This window comes from Cynara cardunculus, assembly GCF_001531365.2.
Source record: "Cynara cardunculus var. scolymus isolate 2C chromosome LG 9, CcrdV1, whole genome shotgun sequence".
Classification (NCBI taxonomy): domain Eukaryota; kingdom Viridiplantae; phylum Streptophyta; class Magnoliopsida; order Asterales; family Asteraceae; genus Cynara; species Cynara cardunculus.
Genome location: NC_037536.1, coordinates 8,497,120 through 8,522,651, shown reverse-complemented (window position 1 = coordinate 8,522,651; position 25,532 = coordinate 8,497,120). Strand labels below are relative to the sequence as shown.

General features: G+C 37.7%; 2 protein-coding genes across 10 annotated transcripts in view; one reads left to right on the top strand and one right to left on the bottom strand.

The window, feature by feature from the left end:
• LOC112518737 (pentatricopeptide repeat-containing protein At2g41720) overlaps positions 1-14,113 on the top strand; it is a 24,864-nt gene extending 10,751 nt beyond the window's left edge. For 4 of the 8 annotated variants that reach the window (XM_025126538.1, XM_025126543.1, XM_025126541.1 and 1 more), the window contains 3 exons: positions 11,843-11,960; positions 12,389-12,494; positions 13,243-13,821. In XM_025126538.1, the coding sequence (XP_024982306.1) occupies positions 11,843-11,960; positions 12,389-12,494; positions 13,243-13,285 (267 nt within the window). In that variant the 3' untranslated portion in view covers positions 13,286-13,821. The other 4 variants (XM_025126539.1, XM_025126542.1, XR_003069824.1 and 1 more) reach the window with 3 other exon arrangements.
• Positions 14,114-17,715: 3,602 nt separating this feature from the next.
• Positions 17,716-25,046, bottom strand: LOC112518432 (AP2-like ethylene-responsive transcription factor At2g41710). 2 transcript variants are annotated; one of them, XR_003069803.1, is made up of 10 exons: positions 24,746-25,046; positions 21,687-21,769; positions 21,482-21,490; positions 21,291-21,379; positions 20,825-20,898; positions 20,692-20,742; positions 19,387-19,451; positions 18,619-19,226; positions 17,929-18,111; positions 17,716-17,837 (listed from the first exon to the last, which is right to left on the bottom strand). XR_003069803.1 is itself a non-coding variant. In XM_025126120.1 (9 exons), the coding sequence occupies exons 1-9, from the start codon at positions 25,012-25,014 to the stop codon at positions 18,046-18,048; spliced, it is 1,314 nt and encodes a 437-aa protein (XP_024981888.1). In that variant the 5' UTR covers positions 25,015-25,046; the 3' UTR covers positions 17,716-18,045. The 2 variants fall into 2 exon arrangements, 1 of the variants encoding a protein (XP_024981888.1); XM_025126120.1 differs by having other exon boundaries at positions 17,716-18,111.
• Positions 25,047-25,532: the final 486 nt, after the last annotated feature.

The window sequence follows — 25,532 nt, the reverse complement described above, 5'->3', positions numbered from 1 at the left end:
GAGATTTCATTTTCTTCCACCGTTTCAATCTCCATCTCTAATGATGTCGTGTGTTGAATCCTGTCAACGCTAACCAAATAATCCTTCAAGCAGATGCAACACTCCACGGACTTCGGGCTTAGTCTTGTCTGACGTATCGAAATGATCCTGCCACCAAGAGAAAAAGCAAACTCCGAAGCTACGGTACTAGCTTGGATTGTTAGTACATCATGTGCGATGCACGCCAAAATCGGGAATTGAGGTTGTTTTTGTTTCCAAAAATCTAATAAATCAGTTTTTTCAAAATCTTCGACATCATTTGCGGGACATGCGGCCATAAAGTTGGTATGCACATACATATTTAGTTCACCCAAATCGTTATCATATCGACTTTTTTTACTTGATTCTTTTAAAACCTCGTTCATTAAATTAGTCATCAACTCTTTACGACTTTGTCGATGACCACTAGAAGAAGAACTAGAACCCGCAAAACCACGTGAGGAAGGTGTTTGTGGTTGGTTTCAACCTTCGTAAAAATATTTGTAATGATCAAATAAATCTTGAAAATTGCAATTAAATAAACGTTTTTGTTCCATTGAAAAAGAATTATCCGTAGCAGTATCCAAACCAAAAGCCACACATATTTGTGTAATTAAAACTTCAACACGAATGATATTTTGATACGGGTTTAACGCCGCAGCACATAGAAAAGCAAATGAGATGCCCATAAAATATTTTAACAATTTCTTTTTCATGCAAGACATCAACCTTCCCCAATCGTGATGGTCTTCGTATTGGGCAATTTTACTTGCCAAAATATAGATTTGGTTTAAAACTAAAGGGCTTGTTGGATAATAAATTCCCGATAAAAGTGTTGTCGCATTTTTAAAATCGCCCAAAATATCGTACAATCCTTCAAGCACGGCCCAATCAAGATTTTCTAATAGAGTTTTGCGGGTAATGGTGTCTATAAAAAGCAAAAATATAATTTTTTTGTTTTAACAAATTTTCAATCATAAAATATGTCGAGTTCCAACGAACGGGCATATCGAACCTCGGTCCCAAAGCTCTAAAACCGACGTCCTCGCAATACTTTCTATAGGCCGCATTCATTTTTTACCTTTTGTGAAAATTCGCCGCTACATAAGTCTAAACTTATTTATTACGGGTTTACAAGTATTTAAACCGTCTTGAACGGCTAAATTTATTATATGTGCACAACAACGTGTATGAAATAATTTACCGTCTAAAATAGGTGTCAAATGACACTTTAATTTTTCCACACAAGAAATGGTATTACTAGCATTATCAAATGAAATACTAATTATTTTAGTGGTTAAATTATAAAATGCAAGAGTTTTTTTAATAATCGAAAATTGACGTGCACCCGAATGTGGCGCACCAAACGGTTCAAACGTGATTACACGTTTGAATAAATGCCATGTTGTAGGCTCAACCCAATGTGCCGTTATGCATATATACGAAACGGCAATCCATATGGTGCGCTCCATACGTCACACGTTAAAGAAATATTGTTAGGCAAAGTTGAAAACATTTGTTGCATTTCGGACCGACACATTTTCCACATTTCTATAGTATCACGTCTTAGGGTCTGACGACTTACCGACTTGTATCGTGGTTGTAGCGTCTTTTGAATCAACTTCGTAATGTGAGGGTTGTCGAAATGTCCGATAGGCAACCCAACTTGATTGACACATTGTGTTGTCATTTGTCGGTTCAAATCGGCATCGTAGGACCATATTTTGACCTTGGGTGTCAAGTATCGGTTGTCTTGAATCACCCCCGACCTCAATCCCGGGCTCGTTTTTTCGGTGTGCCTCCTTAACGTAGAATTTCCTTCGGGCGTAAGGAGAGCTTGACACAATCTGCATTGTGCCTTTCGTTTTTCGGTTGTGAGAACCACCAAGTTGTGATTCCAAATCTCGGACTTTCGTCCGTGTTCGACGAGAACTTGGGCAACTTGTTCGTTTGATGGTTGTTCACCGACCATTTCATAAGTAAAAGAGAGAAATAAACGAGAATTGTGAAGTGGAAACGAGAAGTTAATATGTAGCATTCACAAAATGGAGCGAAAAACTGAGAATTGAGAGCGTTTTTTAAGATGAGATGAGTTGGTATGTTAACTAGGAAACTCCCATGCATATTTATACTAATTTGGTAGGAAAAAAATGAAAAAAAGGGTCAAAAATCGATCTCCCAACGGCTAGTTTGACCTCCCAACGGCTAGTTGACCAATTCAAACGGTCATGTTGACTTTCGTTGACCGGGCCGGGCCGGTCTCATAACCGGTTCCGGTCAGTCCCGGGCTTAAAAATCGCTGAAATCAATAACCGGATCTTAACCGGCGGTTCTTAACCAGTCCCTACCGGTCCCGGTCGGTCCGTCATAGGTCCCGGTTCTGGTCCTCCGGCGGTTACGGGCCGGGCCGGTCCCATTTGGCCATCACTACCTGAACCTACAATTCCAGAAACAACCGACCCTATCTCTCCATCACCAACTACCCCACAACCTGTCCCGACCTACAAGCTAAGTCGAGTCCTTCCCAATCACATACAACCGAAGGAAAGGAGTTACTCCAACGTCTAAGGTACACCAAGAGTTGCCTTCGAAATCTGATCTTGATGTACCGATTGCATTCAGAAAAGGTACGCACTCTTGCACTTAACATCCTATTCTAATATATTTGCCATTGATTTTTCCACTTTCCAAAAAAACTAAATGAATAAAAAATGGGCATCAAATCACTATTCAATCATAAACTCAACTCACAAACAAATTAAACATGTATTATCACAAAAGCTTCAATCGATGCAAAGGAATGAAAGCCGCAGGTAATCTCAAATGTTACTACTCATTCATTGAACTAATATAATAACAATAAGCATATGCTCATGTTCATCAAGCTTCAATATAAACCAAGCTTAACTTCAACACAAGTCATATTTGAAACAATCAAAGAAAGCAAACTCCCTGGGAGTTCTGCTGAATGTTGTATGAGTGAATTGAAACTTCAAGTGTGTGCCTCCATTTGAAATTCAATCAGCTGTGCGTGTCCAACTCCACATAACTCTCTGTTCGTGTGTGTATTTATCCAGGAATTTTTGGGGGAGTAAAAAGCCCCTTTGACATCTCTTCATCTACAAATAATTCTCCGTTTTCTTACATTTATTCCTATTCCAGGCAAGGAAGCCATACGGTGGTGAACTGTTCTCGGGCCTTGTACACACTGCCCATCAATATATTGCAACCTTCTGTGCAAATCTGTTATTGTATCTCAGATTGTACTAATCACCAGTAGTGATGGCCAAATGGGACCGGCTCGGCCCGTAACCGCCGGAGGACCAGAACTTGAACCGGTTGAGAACCGTCGGTTAAGATCCGGTTATTGATTTCAGCGATTTTTAGTCCCGGGACCGACCAGAACCGGGACCGATTATGAGACCGTCCCGGTCAACGAAAGTCAACATGACCGTTTGAATTGGTCAACTAGCTGTTGGGAGGTCAAACTAGCCGTTTAGGGTCAATTTTTGACCCTTTTTTCATCTTTTTTCCTACCAAATTAGTATAAATATGCATGGGAGTTTCCTAGTTAACATACCAACTCATCTCATCTTCAAAAACGCAAAAAATGCTCTCAATTCTCGGTTTTTCGCTCCATTTTGTGAATTCACTAAGTATTAACTTCTCGTTTCCACTTCACAATTCTCATTTCTTTCTCTCTTTTACTTACGAAATGGTCGGTGAACAACCATCAAACGAACAAGTTGCCCAAGTTCTCGTCGAACACGGACGAAAGTCCGAGATTTGGAATCACTACAACTTGGTGGTTCTCACGATCGGAAAACGAAAGGCACAATGCAAATTGTGTCAAGCTCTCCTTACGGTCGAAGGAAATTCTACGTTAAGGAGGCACATCGAAAAAACGTGCCCGGGGTTGAGGTCGGGGGGCGATTCAAGCCAACCGATACTTGACACCCAATGTCAAATATAGTCCTACGATGCCGATTTGAACCGACAAATGACAACACAATGTGTCATTCAAGTCGGGTTGTCTTTCGGACATTTCGACAACCCCCACGTTACGAAGTTGATTCAAAAGACGCTACAACCACGATACAAGCCGGTAAGTCGTCAAATCCTTAGACGTGATGCTTTAAAAATGTGGAAAATGTGTCAGTCCGAAATGCAACAAATGTTTTCCGCTTTGCCTAACAAATTTTTTTAACGTGTGATGTATGGAACGCACCATACGGATTGCCGGTTTCGTATATATGCATAACGGCACATTGGGTTGAGCCTACAACATGGCATTTATTCAAACGTGTAATCGCGTTTGAACCGTTTGGTGCGCCACATTCGGGTGCACGTCAATTTTCGATTATTAAAAAAACTTTTGCATTTTATAATTTAACCACTAAAATAATTAGTATTTAATTTGATAATGCTAGTAATAACAATTCTTGTGTGGAAAAATTAAAGTGTCATTTGACACCTATTTTAGACGGTAAATTATTTCATACACGTTGTTGTGCACATATAATAAATTTAGCCGTTCAAGACGGTTTAAATACTTGTAAACCCGTAATAGATAAGTTTAGACTTATGTTGCGGCGAATTTTCACAAAAGGTAAAAAATGAATGCGGCCTATAGAAAGTATTGCGAGGACGTCGGTTTTAGAGCTTTGGGACCGAGGTTCGATATGCCCGTTCGTTGGAACTCGACATATTTTATGATTGAAAATTTGTTAAAACAAAAAAATTATATTTTTNGTTGATAAATGTAAAGCAATTTATCTGTTTCAAATCATGCTCGAGTTTGTATTCTTATCCTTATACAACTATGCAGGTTTATTTCAGTTTCAAGTGCTTTGTAAGTAGTTGTTGTTGTTCTCGATAATATATGTTGCATTAATGGTTATGTTCTAATGATTTATTGAAGAACTACTTGTCATTTAGTATTAATAGAATGCAAGACACTAGTGCTAAAACTAAAGATTATAAAAATTACAAAGTTTTTAAAAAACAAAGTACTTTTTCTACTTACTTAAATCGTAAGTACCAAATACACAGTCTTGTGTATCATTCGGTTGAGATGGATGACATTTGGTGGTTCACTACCAATTTCTACGACTACTTGATGATCTAGGCATCAGTCTAGGAGCTAACATCAAACTTGGACAATTATAACAGAAATGTCTCTCTAGCGGCATTGATTGCAAGTTTTCACTATCAGTTCATCATCTCATGACGGGATATGGCCAACCGATACTTGACACCCAAGGTCAAATATGATCCTACGATGCCAATTTGAACCGACAAATTACAACACAATGTGTCATTCAAGTCGGTTTTCCTTTCGGACATTTCGACAACCCTCATGTTACGAAGATGATTCAAAAGACGCTACAACCACGATACAAGCCGGTAAGTCGTCAAACTCTTAGACGTGATGCTATAAAAATGTGGAAAATGTGGAAAATGTGTCAATCCGAAATGTAACAAATGTTTTCTGCTTTGCCTAACAATATTTCTTTAACGTGTGATGTATGGAGCGCATCATATGGATTGCCGGTTTCGTATATATGCATAACGACACATTGGGTTGAGCCTACAACATGGCATTTATTCAAACGTGTAATCGCGTTTGAACCGTTCGGTGCGCCACATTCGGGTGCACGTCAATTTTTGATTATTAAAAAAACTCTTGCATTTTTATAATTTAACCGCTAAAATAATTAGTATTTCATTTGATAACGCTAGTAATAACAATTCTTGTTTGGAAAAATTAAAGTGTTATTTGACACCTAATTTAGACGGTACATTATTTCATACACGTTGTTGTGCACATATAATAAATTTAGCCGTTCAAGACGGTTTAAATACTTGTAAACCCGTAATAGATAAGTTTAGACTTATGTTGCGGCGAATTTTCACAAAAGGTAAAAAATGAATGCGGCCTATAGAAAGTATTGCGAGGACGTCGGTTTTAGAGCTTTGGGACCGAGGTTCGATATGCCCGTTCGTTGGAACTCGACATATTTTATGATTGAAAATTTGTTAAAACAAAAAAATTATAATTTTGCTTTTCATAGACACCATTACCCGCAAAACTCTATTGGAAATCTTGATTGGGCCGTGCTTGAAGGATTGTACGATATTTTGGGAGATTTTAAAAATGCGACAACACTTTTATCGGGAATTTATTATCCAACAAGCCCTTCAGTTTTAAACCAAATATATATTTTGGCAAGTAAAATTGCCCAATACGAAGACCATCACGATTGGGGAAGGTTGATGTCTTGCATGAAAAATAAATTGTTAAAATATTTTATGGGCATCTCATTTGCTTTTCTTTGTGCTGCGGCGTTAAACCCGTATTTAAATATTGTTGGTGTTGAAGTTGTAATTACACAAATATGTGTGGCTTTTGGTTTGGATACCGCTACGGATAATTCTTTTTCAATGGAACAAAAACGTTTATTTAATCGCAATTTTCAAGATTTATTTGATCATTACAAACATTTTTACGGAGGTTGAAACCAACCACAAACATCTTCCTCACGTGGTTTTGTGGGTTCTAGTTCTTCTTCTAGTGGTCATCGACAAAGTCGTAAAGAGTTGATGACTAATTTAATGAACGAGGTTTTAAATGAATCAAGTAAAAAAAGAGTTGATAACGATTTGGGTGAACTAAATATGTATGTGCATACTAACTTTATGGCCGCATGTCCCGCAAATGATGTCGAAGATTTTGAAAAAATTGATTTATTAGATTTTTGGAAACAAAAACAACCTCAATTCTTGATTTTGGTGTGCATCGGACGTGATGTACTAACAGTCTAAGCTAGTACCGTAGCTTCGGAGTTTGCTTTTTCTCTTAGTGACAGGATCATTTCGATACGTCGGACAAGACTAAGCCCGGAGTCCATGGAGTGTTGCATGTGCTTGAAGAATTATTTGGATAGCATTGATTGGATTCAACACACGACATCGTTAGAGATGGAGATTGAAAATCTGGAAGAAAATGAAATCTCCATGGGACTAAGCATGCTACCAACTACCGATACCGAGAGCACTTACTCCCAATGTGACGATGATGAGGAACTCGACATTGATGACCTTGAAGACCAAGAGGCTATTAGAAGAATTCAAGAGACCGAAACTCTTCAAGTCAATCCGACATGGGATACCGATGAAGATTGATAAATAAATGTATTTTCAAATAATTTTATAGTTTTAATTTTTTTTTAAACAATGTAATTTTAATCATAATAAAATGTATTTTTAAAGTGTATTTTTAAACGTATTTATAATAAAACGTATATATAACAAAACGTATTTATAACAAAAATATTAAAAATAACATATTAATAACCAAAAAGGTTAAAAAAATATATTTTTTGAATTAGACCGGCTGGGACCGAATTGCTTAACCGGTTGCCGTTGAGCTTGACCGGTCACAACATATTTCACCGGAACCGGGACCGGTTATGGCGGGACCGGTTACCGCCGGTTTTTGGCTTGGTTGGGCCCGGTAGGGACAGGTTAAGGACCGGCCCGGGACCGGATTTTGGCCATCACTAATCACAAGTAACATGTCTCACTGTGAACCTTGATTGCAAAACAATCAGGAAGTTAAGAATGTATTCCTGTATTTTGATCAGTGTATGTACAGACTTTGATGCTTTCAATCTCCTTTAATGTGTACAATATATAAGAGCCCGATCCTCTCTTTCTGTGTAACCCAACATCAACATATCTGTACTTGTGAGTTCTTAAATCTATGCACCAAGCAGACATGTTCGATCAGCAGCTACCCCCTCTTCGTGAATCGGCAGCCTCCATGGTTGCCTAACAACCTCTGCTGTTTTCTGTATGAGTCCTCCTTTCTGTGCGTATATATGTTGGGCCGTGAATCCCTGTTGAGTCTCCTCCAGATCCTCTCTGCCCATTGTTGTTCTCTCAATCTCAGCCTCCGTTTCTGCGAAATCCCACCAGACGCATACATGTATTATGGCTTGATTTTTTTTCTTCCCTCCTGTTTCCTCTGTGTATAATCCTCCTATATCAATCTCCCCTAGTGTCTGCATGATTGTGGGCCTGGGGCTTGGGTGCCTCTTCTTGTTGAAAGGGGACCTCATTAACAATGTTTGTACTGAGAGTTACCTCACATAGTTGTCCCACATAGGTGGGAAGGTGAAACTTAATTTAGTATATATGTACAAAAGCTCTTGATTATTTGAATGCTTTGGAGGGAAATTTGAAAAGATTTATATAGTTGTCCCACTGCGCCCATTCAAACCGTCGGATAAGTCCCGTGATCTCATCCAAGGGCGATGTAGGGAGTCTTACGGTTCTTAGGAAAAGAAAGGTTCCTACCCGATCCCGAGTCTATATATATAATTAGGATCTCGTGGGAAGTCAAAATTATGTGAGAAGTGTAGGAAGGTTATAAAAATATTAATACATGTTAGCATAGCAAAAGTTTTTGTATAGTGAAATTGGCAAACACGATCATGTTGCCTATAAAGGCCGTGTGTTGGTACTTCACTAAACTTTCCATTTCCAAAACTGGCATTCACGATCATGTTGCTTATATAGACATGTGACAATATACAGAAACGGTTTTGGTGGCCAGCTTCGCGGGAATTTCAGTATTAACATCAGATTGCAAGGGGTATGTTTTTCCAATATTATACACTCTTAAAAGTTTAAAGATTCATGATGTTCATGAAGGGCTATGTTCACTGCATAATTTGCCGGAAGAATTTAGTCCTGAAACCATTGGTGACAAAGTGGGGGCTAATAATTTCGTGAGGATAGTGATTCTCACGTCCCCAAGATTATAGATTGTTTCCATTCGAATTATACACCCTTCAACACTTTTCTCAAACCTCTCCTCTTTCTGCCTATGTGTATATAAAATCCCTCGTTACTCAACAGCTGCACACCTTTTCAGCCATACCAAAATGAAACAAAAATCTTATGCAAAAAAGGTAGGTCTGCCCCTGTTTTAAAACAACTATATTTTTCTTGCCCCCCTTTTCTTATGTTTCTGCTGCTCGACTGCCTTTCTTTCTGTTTCCTTTCCAGCAGCAGTTGATGCTATTTGATCCAAAATAAAAGGGCTGCTGCATTGCTCTTGATGGCGGTGAATCACCTTCTGATGTTGTTCAACATGGCTGCTGTTTGATGACAATCTTTCTGCGTCTGAAATGATGCTACTCTGCTGCTACATTCTGCTTCAATAAAAGGATGCTGATGGTCGAAACTGCTGTTGACTGCAGCGATGAGGCTACCCTGCTGATGGTGGTTTATAATTTAGACAAACAAGGGTACTGTGAATTACGGCGCTGCTTGGTCTCAAATGCTGCTGATTTGGTCACCGAAAATGGGGCTGATTGCTATTGGATCTATGCTACTGACAGCAGCTTACTGCTGCTATTTTGTGGCTAATCGAGGTGGCCAGGTGGGTGCTCTTTTGGTTCGGTGCTGCTTCGGGTGATTGAAAAACATGGGTTCTCCTGTTCTATTTTATTGCTACTACGACAAGGGTACTGATCACAGAAGGGGGCATTTTAGACCTCATAGAGTTGCTGTCATAATCTTCATGCTGCTGCTTCTGGTGAACAGATTGCTGTTGATCTCGTTGTTTCTGTCACCTCAATCGCATATAGCGCTATGTCATCTCTTGAATTTCTCTTCCATGGTTTTTGTCCGTAGATTCGGGCTTCCCCAACTCGTTCTTCTCTCGTGCACCAACAGCTCATATCTTCCCTCCCCTAAATGTGGTCGTTTTTCAGAATGTGGGCTCTTCAATCATATTCCTCTGATCCAAGACACCAAGTTGTGGAAGCTCATTTCTTTCCTTAGCTCCCTAGGACACAAATTGTCCCTGTGTAATAATTTCTGGTACCTTATGTGATCTCAGCAGCAAGTAACATTAGTAATGGGTTCAATTAATCAATCAAGACTTGATCCAACCCCTAGCTCAGCTGAGACTTTCACATGTATCTGCTTGATCCTCAATTCATTGAAGTAGTTGAAACTTGAACATCAACACTAATTGCATGGTTCTAAAAATCGTTTTAGGTGTACTCCTTGAGGCGGCCCAAAACCGCACCTGAGGTGGCACCTCTTGGACCCTGGACGAGGCTTACACCTTGGTTCAGTCAGGCAGTTCGGTGAGGCGTTGTCGAGTTGTACACCTCAGATGACCTGCGTTGGTAATGATTTTTTTTGGCTTTTTTATAAGCTTTATGGGAGTAGTAGTAGTACTTTTCATACTAAAAGTGTTTTTTGTTTTAAAAAATTAAAAGTTAAAGCCCGATGGTCCTAATGTGTACTTTTAATATTTTAAAACGCAAAAAGCTAGCTTTCTCCTTGCAATCAAAAAGTGTGGTTTGACCCTTCTTCCTTGTGTCAACCAATTTTTCCGCACCCTCTCAGCCTATCTCACAGTTTCACTCTTTTCTCTATCAAGAACCACTGAACCTGCACCCTTGGTAATTTAGTATTATATAGTGTATATAAATGTGTATATATACATAGTTTGGTGTATATATATTTCAGCCTCAGGGCTTACGCCTCGAGGCGCCTCGTTGAGGGAAAACGCCTCGAGGCTCGATTCCGCCTTTTAAAACCTTTCTCAACTGACATGATATCAACATCAATCCCATTGGTGTTCTTGATTTAACTATCTCACAACAATAATCCAACCTTGTTGTTTGTTCTTCATTTGATTCAACGCCTATTGAATTCCAAACTATCTTCAAAGCCAAGAAAACTATCCTTCGTGAGTACAGCTACTCATTCACCACATACCATGTCCCAAATTTTGTTACTTTTGACCTCATTACCATAACATCCTGAGTTTAATTTAGCATCCCTGTTTACAAAAAAGCCTAATTCAATGTAAAACAATATGTATTCCACATGAAAACAAAATTAAGATTTTACTCATTCACATCCTTTACACACAGTTAATGCCCAGCGCTCAAAGATGTGGATAAAATATTAACAAAATAAGAACGAGGGCATGTTTGTTAGCAACTTAATGAGCTTAATGGGACTCGCAACTTATTCAGTCAGCTATACATGACTGTTTGGCTTAATGATATAGAAAGTGGCTTATTCAGTAAGATTTTAGGGGGAGCTTTATGCAGAAAGACACGTTTTTTCCACACCTGCCCCTTCCAGTTAGTGAACACGTTCCTTCCATCTATGAAAAAACCCTCCCAAACAAAAACCTTCTCAATCTATATAGACAGTAATCTACACAGACAACTTTATCCATACAGGACTTAATGGAAAACCAACCAAACAGCCCTTGAATATAGTTAATGTAATGAACTATGAATAGTAGTTTCATTGCTGATATGTCCAAATCACACCGTAAAATGAGCTCAAATTTTGCAAAATAACTTGTTACTCCGTATCCTATTCTTATTAATGGGTGTGGTCAAGTTATGATTTTTTTCCTTGTAAACTGGGGAGATATCACATAGGGGGTTGGAATTTTTGCTGTTTGCTCATTGTCACACTTTCGGTAATTCACCGGACAATATTAGGGTGGGATTCAGAGGACCTACATAATTTGCACAAGCTCCAACCACTTAAGCAAGTCAACTGGATGGTTTCTTTACCAATGTTAAATAGAAAAATCAAGTACTGTTAGTCCTTGGGGAAGATTATTGAGATTCTTTTTTTCTGTGTTTTCTGCATCTATCAAAGAAGTAGAGAAGGGAAATTGCAGATGTAAAATTCATTGCATGTGAACTGCCAAATGTTGTAGTAACACTTTCGTAAAAGGTCAATTTATCATTCTCCTCACTCTTAACAGGTAATGCAATGGATGGAGGATTCTGGAGTTCAACCTTCCGTTGAAATGTATCAAAGCATACTTGCCTTTGCACAGAGTAGTGGGCGTGAATATTCTGTTATCATACAAGATAGAGTTGGTATGCTTCTTTCTCTATTTATTATGATGAAAGAACTTCAAGCTTTCAGTTTAGAATACCCTTCAGAAATTCACATGTTTAAGTAAAAATTCCAGCAACTTGAATTTCTAGTAAACATTAGGGCTGTAAATGAACCGAATGTTCACGAACCGTTCGGCGGGAAGTTCATTTATGTTCGTTACGAACGAACATGAACAAAGGTCTCGTTCATTCATTTATGTTCGTGAACGTTCATTCATTTACTGATGATAATAAATTAACAATTAAATTTTTAGAAGTTCACAATTGAATAATAATAATTATTATAATTATAACTGCAAATTAATAATAGTATAATAAAGAGATGACGTTTATCGAAAAGTAATAATAAAAACTAATGGTTGTTCCATTCCCACTGTTTCCCTTGTATGGATGCTTGTATGCCTCAGTTTCGTCAAAAATTTCGATGTGGGATGAGCCCCATCCTCGTCCGTCTTTAACTCTTTCCTCCTTTGAGATGGAAGTGAGAAGTGAATTCCATCCCATCCCACATCGGTGAGATTTACTATCCATTGGCTTTATACTCTACCATATAATCCTCATCCAATTCAATGCCTTACTGTACAATTGAGCTTAGTGGCTTGAGCCTATGTGAAGGTTTTGATTCATGGGGTGCACCTTGCGTTCGTTTAAGAATTTAGTGTATGTTCGTTTAGCATTTTAATGAACGAACACGAACGAACATCAACAAATATGAACAAACACGAACACCAAAATTTTTGTTCGTTTACTATTCATGTTTGTTCGGTTGAGTTAAACGAACATGAACAAGGCTTTGTTCGTGTTCGTTCAGTTCGTTTACAGTCCTAGTAAACATGGCTATTATACATCTGCACTTTTGGTACACAGTTTCAGCTTGCCATACAAGTGTTACTTTCATGCAATAATTTTGACACTGCAGTATGTTGGTAATTTGTCAAAATGCTGTGTGTGTGCTTGTGCATCAATGTCAGTCTTCTGATTTGAACCATGAAGAGCAACCCCAATACAAGACTATGTTTTACAACTTTTTGCTGTTCTTTTCTTTGCTGGGGCGAGCCTTTCTTCACGACTTTATCCATTCTTTTCTAAAAGACTATTTATGCGATAATCCGACTCAAATCTGGTGGGCATTGTACTCGGTGGAGTCGACACATGAGTGTTCAAATTTTCGTCTTCTTATTCCTCCTTTTTCTTGTTGGCATCGTTGCTCCTTTTCAGATTTGTTATTAACTCGGTGTTATCCTGCTTATTGTCCTTACAGAGTTCTTGAGAAGAAAAACATGAATATAAGTCGCAACAGATGAGATCAGGTAGGGTGATGCTTTCTTCTTGTAGAGAACAGTGGCAGTTGCAAGCTTGTGGGTCCTTGAGATTCAGCAGGAGTTGCCGAAATCAGCTTAGTTAAACCATAACCGTGATCATTTTGATGATGGAAGGTGAAAGTTTTGAACCTGTATAATAGCGTTCTTTACCCATTGTAAAATCATGAAGGTGGGAGCAATGACAGTAGGGTGCATCCTCTTTGACATGATTAATAGCGTCTAGGATGCTAGACAGACTGAGGGTGTGTGCAGAGAAAAACGGAAGCCCAAGACACTGCTGTAATGTGTCTGAGACCTACATTGGTTGGCTGCAGCATAAAAAGTCTTGTAAATTTGTATGTTTTGAATATTTGGATAATATTGATAGGATTATTTCTTTCGTATTTCAAGGGAATTTGTAATTTGATCACTCTCGTTATGAGATATGAAATTAAAAAACACACATTATTCGGAGGAGCATGGGAAGTAATTGAATGAGGTATAGAAACACATTTGTCTACAGATCTGCTGATTCCTGCTTCATGGTTTCAATTGCCAGGCCGATCAATGCCTCGAATGGTTCATATCCCAGCAACAGTTACGAAGAATGAAGAATCTTCGTCAACCACAACGGGAGATGGTGTAGCAGGAAGACTTCTGTGCCTTCCTATCACCTAAGCCTTCCTTCAAAGGTGCGTGCTGCATTTTTATTTCTGCTTTTTTTTTGTATCCTTGATGATTTATATGCAATGAACACTAAGGGGATGTTTGATTTGATGGAATGATTTTGAGGGATTTGGATTTGGTCAAGGGATTTGGAATCGGAGGTGTGTTAGGTTTATAGGATTTGGAATGGAATTAGATTCCATTCTTTATAAATAATTTAAAAAATATTATAAATAATTATAAAAATTATTAAATAACATTTTTGTTAATTTATTATTACAAAACAAATGTTTTTAACATTTTTTAAAACATTATTATATACACTCCTACGAAATCCCTTGAAATACCAAGCACTCCCGAGGGGTTTCAAAATCCTATGTTTGTGTTTTTCAATGAAATCCAAGAATTCTTTCAAACCAAACATGGAATTGGAATGAAATTCAATTCCAAATCCCTCCAAATCCCATCCTGCAAACTAACAAGACCTAAGAGCAAAACATTGTTCATGGTTGGTGGTGGTGGTGGTGGTGGCACCACCTAGGGATAGCAGTTACTTGATTTTTTTTCCTGATTGATTCCTCAATTAGTTCCTTAAGTAATGATGTATGCACGTATGTCTGAGGTTGTAGATGTGACCAAGACTCTTTCGATTCTTATCTGATGGAGTTCGATAAGGAATGATGTATGCACGTATATCTGAGTGTTGACGTGAAGCATGGTTACCTATTGCATATGTTTCAAAACGGGATTTTGTAACAGTCCATTTTTAGGCGAGTGAGTAAAAGTTCAATTGATAGAGTAGGGGACAGATATCGTAAGTACTTTTTAAGAATTGTAGGATTGCAAGTGAGATCGAGTCCAAGAAAGGGACTTAGCAATAATGTTAAACGGCACAATCTATTTCCTAGTTGGGTAACCATCAAACTGAACTAGTAATGTACCTGCACGTAATGCCGCGTGAAACATCTCGATTTAGAAGCCAAGAACCCAAAACGGGGGTAAGGGGTGCAGTGTCAGGGTTATGAAGAGGATTGCTTAGAAAATATGAGTTTCTGAATATTCTAAGTGATATTCAGAAGGTCAGAATCCTTCTGAATTGGCCAGAAACTTAGGGGACGTTTACCAAACTCTTATCTGAGCAAGTGCTTATTGGCAAAATTCAATACTATCACTCACTTACAGGTAAGATTTTAGGCTACTAAAAAGGTACCGTATGTAACAATTTACCCGGTAAGTGCTAACCCTGGTAAGAGTCGTCGTCGTTACTTACCGGGTAAGACTCTAGGTTCTTATCTTCGCTCTTACCGGGTAAGATTCTTGGTTCTTGCCATATTCATTGGTAAGGTAATGTAACTTGATAAGCACTTACCGGGTAGCTGTTTGGTAAATGGCCCCTTAATGTTTGGAGAGTAAGTATGGAATCAAAAGCCGTTTTGTTCGCATCAGAAGCTTCTGATTGGAAAGGTTCTGACTTGGAGCTTCTGAGTTTGACTCTTATCCATTTCAACCTTATCCACAAGCGGTTGCAACAGTTGTGCAATTATACACTAACTGCCTAACTACCCCATAACTGTCAATATCTCATATAAATGTATAAAATGCTTTATCTAGGGTATGATACATTCGAGTTTTCTGCCTTAAATATGAGAGTGAATTCTTGGATTATCCATATACTGTCCTAAAGCTATAAAGGGTTGAAATATAGTATTTGGAAAGTTCACATTTTTTAAGTTCCTCGTGTGTCACTGTCACTGCGTTCCTGCTTTGAAGTGTTTTTTAAGTTCATGTTGTATCTGATTTTTTGTTTTAAATTTCACATTTTTTAAGTTATAAAGTTTTTGTTTTTCATTCCTTTTCCGTGATTAATACGGTTGAAATTTCGGAAGATGATCTAGAGACTCCACCTCCATCAGAGAACCATGAAACTTTAAAATTAAATGGTTCAACCCATTTATTTAACAGGTTGGGTTGAAAAGAAAACATAAACAGGTCAACCCGTTATCAATCCATTCAGGTATCAGGCTATATTGGTTGAAAAGTCTCAACCCATTTAATTAAACAGGTTGAGTTGGATTGAGATTTTCAACCTGTTTAATAAATAGGTTGAACCCAAATCCAACATAACTTAACCTATTGCCACTCCCAAGTACAATGGATACATGAATGATTGTAACCATGATACCTTTCATCAATCAACGGTCAAGATGTAAATGAGTTATTTTTGGTAATAAAAATTAAAAGATAAAATTGTTAAATTACTGAAATTTGTGATTTTCTCAAATCCCGTGATTTTCTATAGCGTAATCCAATATTGTTGAATAACCATTTGTGGCGAAACTGGTTTTGAAGAAAGGGTGGTCATAAAATTGTGACGAAATCTGTGATGAAATCTTGGTTTTACATGCGATGAAATATTGGTTTTACATGCGATGAAATTTGTACAAGCTACTGATGAAATCTGCGATGAAGTGGATGCTTGTGATCATGTCGCTGAAGGGTGTTGGCCGTGTATTTTGGCCAGTTGGACCTATAGTTCTGGCATCGCTTTACGATGAGGAAGAAGACATGATGAAAAACAAAACGGTCATTTCTTCATAACAGTAGTTCCGACATCGCTTTATGGTGAATATGTGATGAAAAAGTAAACAATAGTTTCTCTGGGTGATAAATCGTGTCTGATTGGTTTGAACTTGGCTCTAAAGGTTAAAAGTACCAGGAGGTCTCAGGTTCAAATCGAAGGAGGAATAAAAATTTCCTTGTGGCCACGGAGGTTCAAATGCGGTGACTTCTGGCTATCTGCAAAAATTATCTTGGGATTAGTCAGCTCGCATAGCGGGTTAGATATCCAGGTTAATAAAAAAAATGGTTCGGAAAATCAAGGAAACATCGGAGTTGGGATTTATGGGAGATATTGAAGAAGGGTTGATTGTGAGGTGAAGTGCCCAACACGGGGGTGTTGTAAATTTGGGGTTGGTTATATCCAAAAACAAATATTTAACCTAAAATGACAATTAAGCCCTCCTAATTAAAATCAAAACAAATTAAATGAAAAAAACATGATTGGTTGCATTCTGTATGCAGTATAAAGGTGGTTTCCAAATGATCGTTTCTCTATATATAGAGAATGTTTCAAATACAATCTATTACATTTGTACAACCAATGTAACCTAACCAATTGAAATATTTATAGAAATGATGAGAGTTCATTTATTATGATTTGAATATTTATGGAAGATGATTAGAGTTCATTAATTATGATCAATACTTTATATTAGGAAACAATCAAAATTTTTATGAAATAATTTATCAAGTTAAATGATCGGTTGAGATTGAGTTGTATTAGTTGTACAAATGTAAATGGTTGCATAATGGTGACCTCCTCTGTGTTATCATACTGGTCCCTCGTTTTATAGCCAAACCGCTTTAAAAAATTCTTCAACTAGTCGGGTCGACTTGTAACCGGTTTCAAATAAATAAACAGTCGGCAATGCTAGCGTTTCTTGCTTCGTTTTGACAAGTTACGACTTCAATACCAATGGAGTAGCAACAACTACATAACTTGGTTAAATTTTGTAATCGACAAGTTACCTTTCTGTTTGTAGTTGAATTCGATTTTCATATTTCAGATATAAAAGTTTCATGTCAACCGTTTTGACATCGAGACTTGAACAAAAGATACGATAAAACACATGACGAAAAACACCATCATGACATGATGAATATACGTAACCTTTTTGCGGTACCTTAAAGGTAAGAAAAAGACGGTATACGTCTAATACAGTATACCGGGATGCCCCTTGTTCGTGTACCAAGATTTAAAACGTCTTTACAACAGCTTCTGAAATCTTTCAAAATCTTATCTTCACTTTACATCATATCGGTGTGTGCCCTTTACAAGTACAACTTCTATCGTAACATATTTGCTATTAAACATCTACTTATATATATATATATATAACAAAACTAATCTCATCACGTACCAAGCACGCAAGGCAACATTTTCTTGTTCCGAGGCAGTGAGATTGTTGTAGATCTCGTTCGCATAGCACATGTGTTGCAGTTTTCCCAAGAGAATTTGGACAAACAATGCACTTGGATCATGTAGGGAGCAAGTCCTCCTGTTGGAAGAAAGTATAATCTGAACTGGTCTCTGTCTTTGTAGCCTGTTCGATACATAACGATTGCCATTGCATGTTAGAAAAAATAAAAAGTACAAAGCAAAGCGTTTACATTTTTTACGAACAAAAGCATAAAGCATAGATCAAGGTTAATCTTGGCAGCTAGTAATCTTCATGGCCAGCATTGGGAAATCGTTTTTTACGTAAGTATCAAATGTCTAAAGTTTTAAAGCGAGTCTTCGAATTTGCCAAATCCCAATCTCCACCGATCCCACACCCATTTCCTACGCATGCACACATATAAATGCCAGAGCCCAATCTCCACCTATCTCACAACCATTTCCTTGCAACATATAACCTAATCAGAATTTCAGGGCTTTTCACCATCCATTTTTGTCTCTTGTACGATATCATGCTAACAAACCTAACAATTTCAATACGAAGTGATTCTTCCTAGCGGTCTTTGTCATGTGTTTCTTACAATGGCCAAATCAAGTAGAGAACCGGAAGCATGTGGTATATAACTAAACAGACATAAGTATTAGTTCTGACCTCCATGGGCTGAGAAGATCTGGGGCGGAGAGCAGGGACAAGGGATGACCAAAGAATAGGGTCTGTCAGTGGATCAATAGTATTGTAGTTGGTCAAAAGTGGTGCAGACAAGAAAGGAGCCAACGGGTATGTATTTCTCTGAAGAGGCAACTCTCCGGCTTCCATCCCCAATGCAACTCCAAATCCTTCACTTGCGGCATCATGACCTGCTTTTTCAACTGCCTTACCATAATCCATTTTGTTGATGCTATTTTTGTTTTCATTCTCATCATTCTCAACATCTTTTTCTTCCTTTTTCAAAGCTTTCTCTTGTAAGCGCTTGAAGGCTGGAGATCTTGACAATATACTCATGGCTGATACTGAAGACCTTTTATGTTGTTTTCCACCCAAACGAGGCAGCTGATAGGGCTCGGTGGGTTGGGTTACCCACTCTGATGCACTTTCAACGTCCTCAGAACTACCATGATCTGTTTCCTCTGAAGACTTTCCATGAGATTCAGATTGACGGGATTTGTTGGGTCCCCACCACTTAATGAAGGGTGTAAGATCAATTTTCCTATCCATACAAACTCCACCAACATATTCGCTCTCTGTTGTTGCATCATCACCTGCAAAATAACTACTACTTCAGAATGGTTTATGCATGAATCCCAGAGGCTAATGGATGTAAAGGAAGATTTAATTATGTGAGCTTTGTATCACTATGATTTCAGGAAGAACATGTGCTTGAATTACTTGAAATCTATTTGGCTCTAAGCACTTGCTTACCATGATGCATGCAGTTGTGATAATCAGATCCAGCAATACGACCCAAGGGTGAATCCCATCTAGTACTGAATTATAGCGGAAAACAAAAATCAAAGCATATTAAAAATTGAATATGGAATGGTAGCATTTGAGCTATCCTGCATCATAAATAGTGCTCAAGAAAGCTGTCTTCCACTCATAGCATGTCGACCCATTTGGTGGACCTACAAGGGGCTTGTGTGCTCAAGGCCACCTTCTTATGCACTATTGTTTGTGTGGGACATCTCTAATAATATTTTCCTTACACGTGCATACACGAACATTTTGACACACACGGGATATTATTAACAAAAACAGACCATGCTAATGTGGTATGTTGGGCATGTCTCAGGTGGAGGCAAAATAGGGTGGTTGATCATTTGAATCCATCGCGCCCCTTGAGTGATAGATACCTCGTAAAAAGCATTTTGAGCTTTTCGTTTTTTTTGTCTTTTAGCATTGTGGCACTTGCCTTCTTTCTTTTTCTGATCCTAGTCTATCATGCTTATGTTTTCTATACAAATAACAATGTGGATCAAGAAGAAAAGGTTTGCAAATATGTCTACATTTTATGGATCAATTCAAGTATGTTTGAAAGTGCAGAAACTGAAGGGGGAAAGACATCAACACATCTTGATTTATCGAGATTGAAAGGATCCTAACCAACTTATTATTTAAATCCATCTTTGGGTTCACAAGATAATCATGTTGATATGAATTTGACTGAATAATGCTAGCTTATTATCTTCATAAACACTATTTTAAACAACCCTTGTTATTAGTTTTATCCATCTATAGATAGTTAGATGACAGTCTGATACCACAGTCTAACAGGTAAATTCATTATTTTAAATGGGAATTTTTCTATTTTCTGATCTCTTTGATTAGTTGATTTACAAGGCTTGTAATCATATTTAGCAGGTACTAGATGACTCTGATTTATTTTGTCCAACAGTAAGGAAGTTCAGAATATTCTAATTTAAGAAGAAACTCTGTCAACAACCCTTAACGAAATACCAATTTATTGCTTTGGACTATTCTGCAATCATGGTAGCTTTTTTCCATTCCTACAAGTACCCATATTATCATTGCCAACTCTCCCCCCATGGATATCACCTGTAGCTTTTGTTACTGGTCCAGACCAGAGTCATTTGCATATATGATGGCATTCTAGCTGGAACAGTAGGAAATGAATAAGTACTAACAATAGTGTGCTTAATCACACATGGCTCCCTTTTGAAGCAAGCAAACCTGATTGACCAAAAAATTCCATCATTATAAGCATACCTGGAAATTCCACGACATTTAGAGGTTCCCCTTGAGAAACCACTACCTTTTCTGCAATGATCATGTACAAAATAAGAAAAAGCAAGCAGGCTGATAGAGTCGTACACATGCATGTATTAATTGCATTGCATACCTTCTGAGCGATGCAAGGTAATCCTCTCTTGATAGATTTTGCATCTCTTCAAGGTCTCGTGTATAGTCTGTGACCTGGCACCAAAAATATGTACTTTTAATGCAGGGAGGTTATGAGAAACAACCACAAATATGACACAATTTTAATAAAATGAAACAGCATTCACCACTACTTTACAGATAGAAGAGGCACAGAATAGGAGATAACAAATGGAATAAAAACTATTTGCTTGTGATACTGTAGGGAACTTCATCATACTTGTAAAGCTATATCATAAATCGATCAATATAGCACCTAAGAAGTTGGTATAGAGCTCTGGCACTCCTTCCGCTTTTTCTCATGGCAATTGAACAAACTCAATAGCTTAGATACACTTCTTAATAAAATTTATAATTAAGAACGATCTAAAGAGGAAGAATACAATAACTCATAAAACCACAGGTGAAATGTCACAACAATTTCTCACCGGAAAATTAATGAGTGTCCCAGGGCCCCAATATTTCAAAGCAGCAAGATCATATGCTCTGGCAGCAGCTTCCTCATCATCATATGCACCTAAAGACATGTTTCGTTTGCCCATAAGAAATAAAAAGCGAATGTCGACATTCTTCTACTAATCGAATCAGGTTTCAGGAAATATGTAATTAAAATCCTTACCTAAGTAAACTGTTGAAATAGATGCCAAAAACCATGTCCAGAATCCATATAAAATTAAACCAAAACCATATTAGAAATTATGACACTTAATCCATGCATCTGGCAAGGAGCAAAGAAATGAATTTCATGTGTCTTGTATATATATTGACCGACACACACACACATACAAACACACATGCACGCACGAACAGGGAAAGAATTAGACCTTGCTTGCCCTTCTTATTCTGATTCTGATTCCAGGTACTTTTATCCCATAGATGTGCTTCGTAACGGCCGGTCCATCTATGCCTAGTACCATTTAAGTATTCAACAAACACATTATCAAAACTCTGAAAAAGAGGATGTAAAATATAGTGTAATCCTGACAGAAAAAACAGTAGGCTATGGTTGTAGTAGAAGTTAAGAAGTGATTATGAACAATCATTACTTCTAGCAGCATTTGCACAACACCAAAGTTGTAATCAAGTGAGAAGCAACGGCCTAGGTGCTTATATCTTGAATGGTGCTAAATACAAAATATGTTATGATCAATAACTAAAACCAACTCCCAAATATTTCTATATATATAAAAAAAGTAGCCAGTTAAGATTACAAGTTACTGGTACTTCTTGTCTTCGTCCCCCAGGAGAAGCTGTATATGAATAAATTATATGCATGTACCATAGAGAAGGTGATGAGAGGCCATCCAATGACCCGAATGATGACGATCCATTGAGATGGAAGATTAGACCAATCACAAGGTCCAACTCCAAGACGTTTAATGATGCTCTCAATGGTTTGATAAAATCTTGTCGGAAACAATCTCTCATCACTTCATCAAGTAGCCAAGGAAATCTTTAAATTTTGATCCAAATAGAAGGCCAAGATTAGCCTCATTCTTAGTATCCCAAGTTGTGATTATTGCAACCATAAATCTTTCAATGTCCAAGAAATTCGGCCAAGTCCACATATGGCCCATGTTTTAGCCATAAATCACTCATTTCAAGTCCAAATGGACTCGAATCAAAGCCCACTTGAAGAGCAATCTTTTTCCTACATTTTTAGAAGAATCCAAGCCCAAAAAGAAGGTAGAAGGGACGTACAAGGATCTGCCCATTATTATGTCCAAGTTTAAATAACTCATCTCATTGAATTTGGAGTCATTTTGAAGGTTGCTAACATCAGGTTGTTCTAATGAAAGCTTTGAAGGAGTTACAAGGGAGATAAGTAGTTTTGCTTATCATGATAAGTTAAGTTTCTTATTTAGATAAGTAGTTGTGCTTATTTTCTTGTGTATAAATGATTTTGAATGTAACCTCTGGAAGGTACCTTTGATTTTGAATGATATTGTGAGTTTCAAACTCTTTATGTTCTTTGTGAACTTTAGAACTTATCAAGTCTTAAGCTTGTGGCGTTCAATACTTATCAATCAACTTGGTGGGTTGATTGTGGTGTATCTCTATACCAAGGTTCTTGTCTCTTTATAGACAACCGGTCGCAGTTTTCACCATTACTATCTCCGGCAATCAATACACAGTCGGGCATAATCGCATCAGAAGGTGACCAAGCTGAGTTGGTATAGCATAGTGCTTTAAACCGTCTGGTTGAGATTCAAGTCCAACAATCTGCATTCATCCTTACCCTTGATAACTTTCTAAATGCTAAGCACCGTAACTGGACCAGGGTTCATTAGGTGTAATGCCTTCTCTCTCTCTCTCTCTCAGCTACTGATGTGGTGTAAGCGCCTAAGTATAGGTCAACATAATACGACTGTCTGATCTCTCTCTCTCTCTCTCATGGGGAAAGCCACTTGATCCTCCTTTCACCCATCTCTTCATTGAGATAATTGCAGGACTTCAATAGGCAATTCCTATTGTCTTTGGTTGATTTGTCTTACTTCTAAATTGGGAGCTCATTCATTTTTTATTCAAATCCATACAGGTCAAGATTGAAACATTTAGGGTTATGCTTTTATTTTATTTGAACTTTGAACAATTTGAATTGGTTATTGATAAGTTTGGGACTTGCAGTTTCAAAAACTTTAATAAATATAATATAAACTTGTTGAAATGAAGGGTTTACACCGGTGAAACATCATCAAAGATACTACTAATCGTGTTCATCCTTTTAGAACATCATGCATGATACAAGTTTGATACCAGAATCAAACAAGTTGGTAATTTTTGTGTGTATATGTGTAAGGAATTTCACATCTTGTTTCTGTGAGTTTATTATTTTATTAAAATGATGATGCCACCAGATAACATCGTAAGCCCACAACTGTTTCTTCCTAAATACATCCTAGATTGTGAGATGTATACATGCTAGAAGGCAGCATAATCTAGGATGGTATGTACCCTCACTTATCCTACAAGTAGTATACATCGTTTTCGCTCCATCCACTACAATTTTCCCCTTTATTTTGGCAAGCATTAGATTAAGAATAAGGATATACAAGAGATGGATGGAATGCTGCCGCTTGAGGAGAAGCAGAGGCAATATTATTTGAGGTGGTTTGGTCATCACCAACGTAGACCTTCAAATGCACCAGTTCACAGAGAACACTTGTGCCAAGAAGAGGTTTTTTAGATACATAGAAGTCATTTAGAGGGAAGCAGTGAAAAGAGATTTGCATTAATGATGTATGCTCAAGGAGATGGCCTTAGATAGCATCCAAGGATTCTATTATGTTCCCAAACCTTATGGGGGTTTCGGTTTCACTATCTTCTAATTTGGTTTCATTTTATTTTTTTTAGCTTACCCACAAATACCCCAAATTGGTTTGGGATAAAACACTCACTGTCCTAGCGTCTTGTAAGAGTACGGCCGCACGAGCTAGTTTTATACTGGATGAAGACGGGGTATAAAGGATAGTTACATATTAAAATCAGAAGTGAATTCAGACTTCAGACTTCAGCACCTCAAAAAAACAAACGCCACCATAATTTCAAAAGAAAAAGCAAAGAGCTGTTTTTAAATCTTTGAAAGCTTCCTACAAATACCCATGTTTTAGTGACCTGTCTACAACCAGTTATTATTTAATCATAAGTCATATATCTATACATAGACCATATCTTATGCACAAGCCCAGCATCAAAAAAAATTCTAAAGAGGACCACCGAAGAAACCCCTCATGTTTTAGTCATCTAGTGGCAAGTATGTCTAAAACTATCCTAAATTAACTGCTTTTTTACACAATTATACTCAAAAAAAATATGCGCATATAAATTGAAAAGATGAGCATTGTACATATATAAATGGAAATTCTCGATATACTTTGTATACCTAGTGACGCCTCGGTAGATAGAGCTGCGTTTGCCAGCAGCACAAGGAGGCATTTTACTGATCCGTTCTTTGGCCGTACAACCTCTCTCCTTCTTCGATTTCTTAAGTCTGTACTTCACCATTAACTGCTGCTGATAATTGTTTCCCCTCCCTACTACCGCCGCCACCCCGACCATCGTCGCCGCCGCCGCTTCGGAAGTTTCACCGCCACTGCCACTGCCACTGCCTTCCGACTTCATTACAGGATCCGAAGAAGACGCAGTAGCCATTTGCTAGTTAAGGTTGAAAACCCTAAAGAGAGAATTGCAAGAGATCAGACAACTTTGTGTGTGTGTGAGAGAGAGTGTGAACTGAATTCAATCGTCAGCCAAATGAAAACAACAGGGAAGAGGAAGGCGTGATAGGAAATGACGAAATTGACCTTGATTGTTGTGTAGAAATCCTGCATAACGGCTATAAGGGGTAGCAAGGGTAGGAATGTAATTTGGAGTGTTTAAAACTGTTTATGAGTCAGTAGGCTGATGTTGCCTCAGCAGAACACGTGTCTCCTGTCACCTACTCTTCGACATAAAAGCATCCAATTTTTCTTTTCCTATTAAATCATTTCATCTCAACAATATCCTATGCTATATTACAAAATATTTTGACAAAATTCTTAAAAATTATTTTTTATACATCAAATATTATATATTGATATATATTATTTAAAATTTAAAGTTACAACTTATTAAAGTTTTATGTTTTTAAATTCGTATAACTAATTGCAGATAAACATAATTAAATAGAT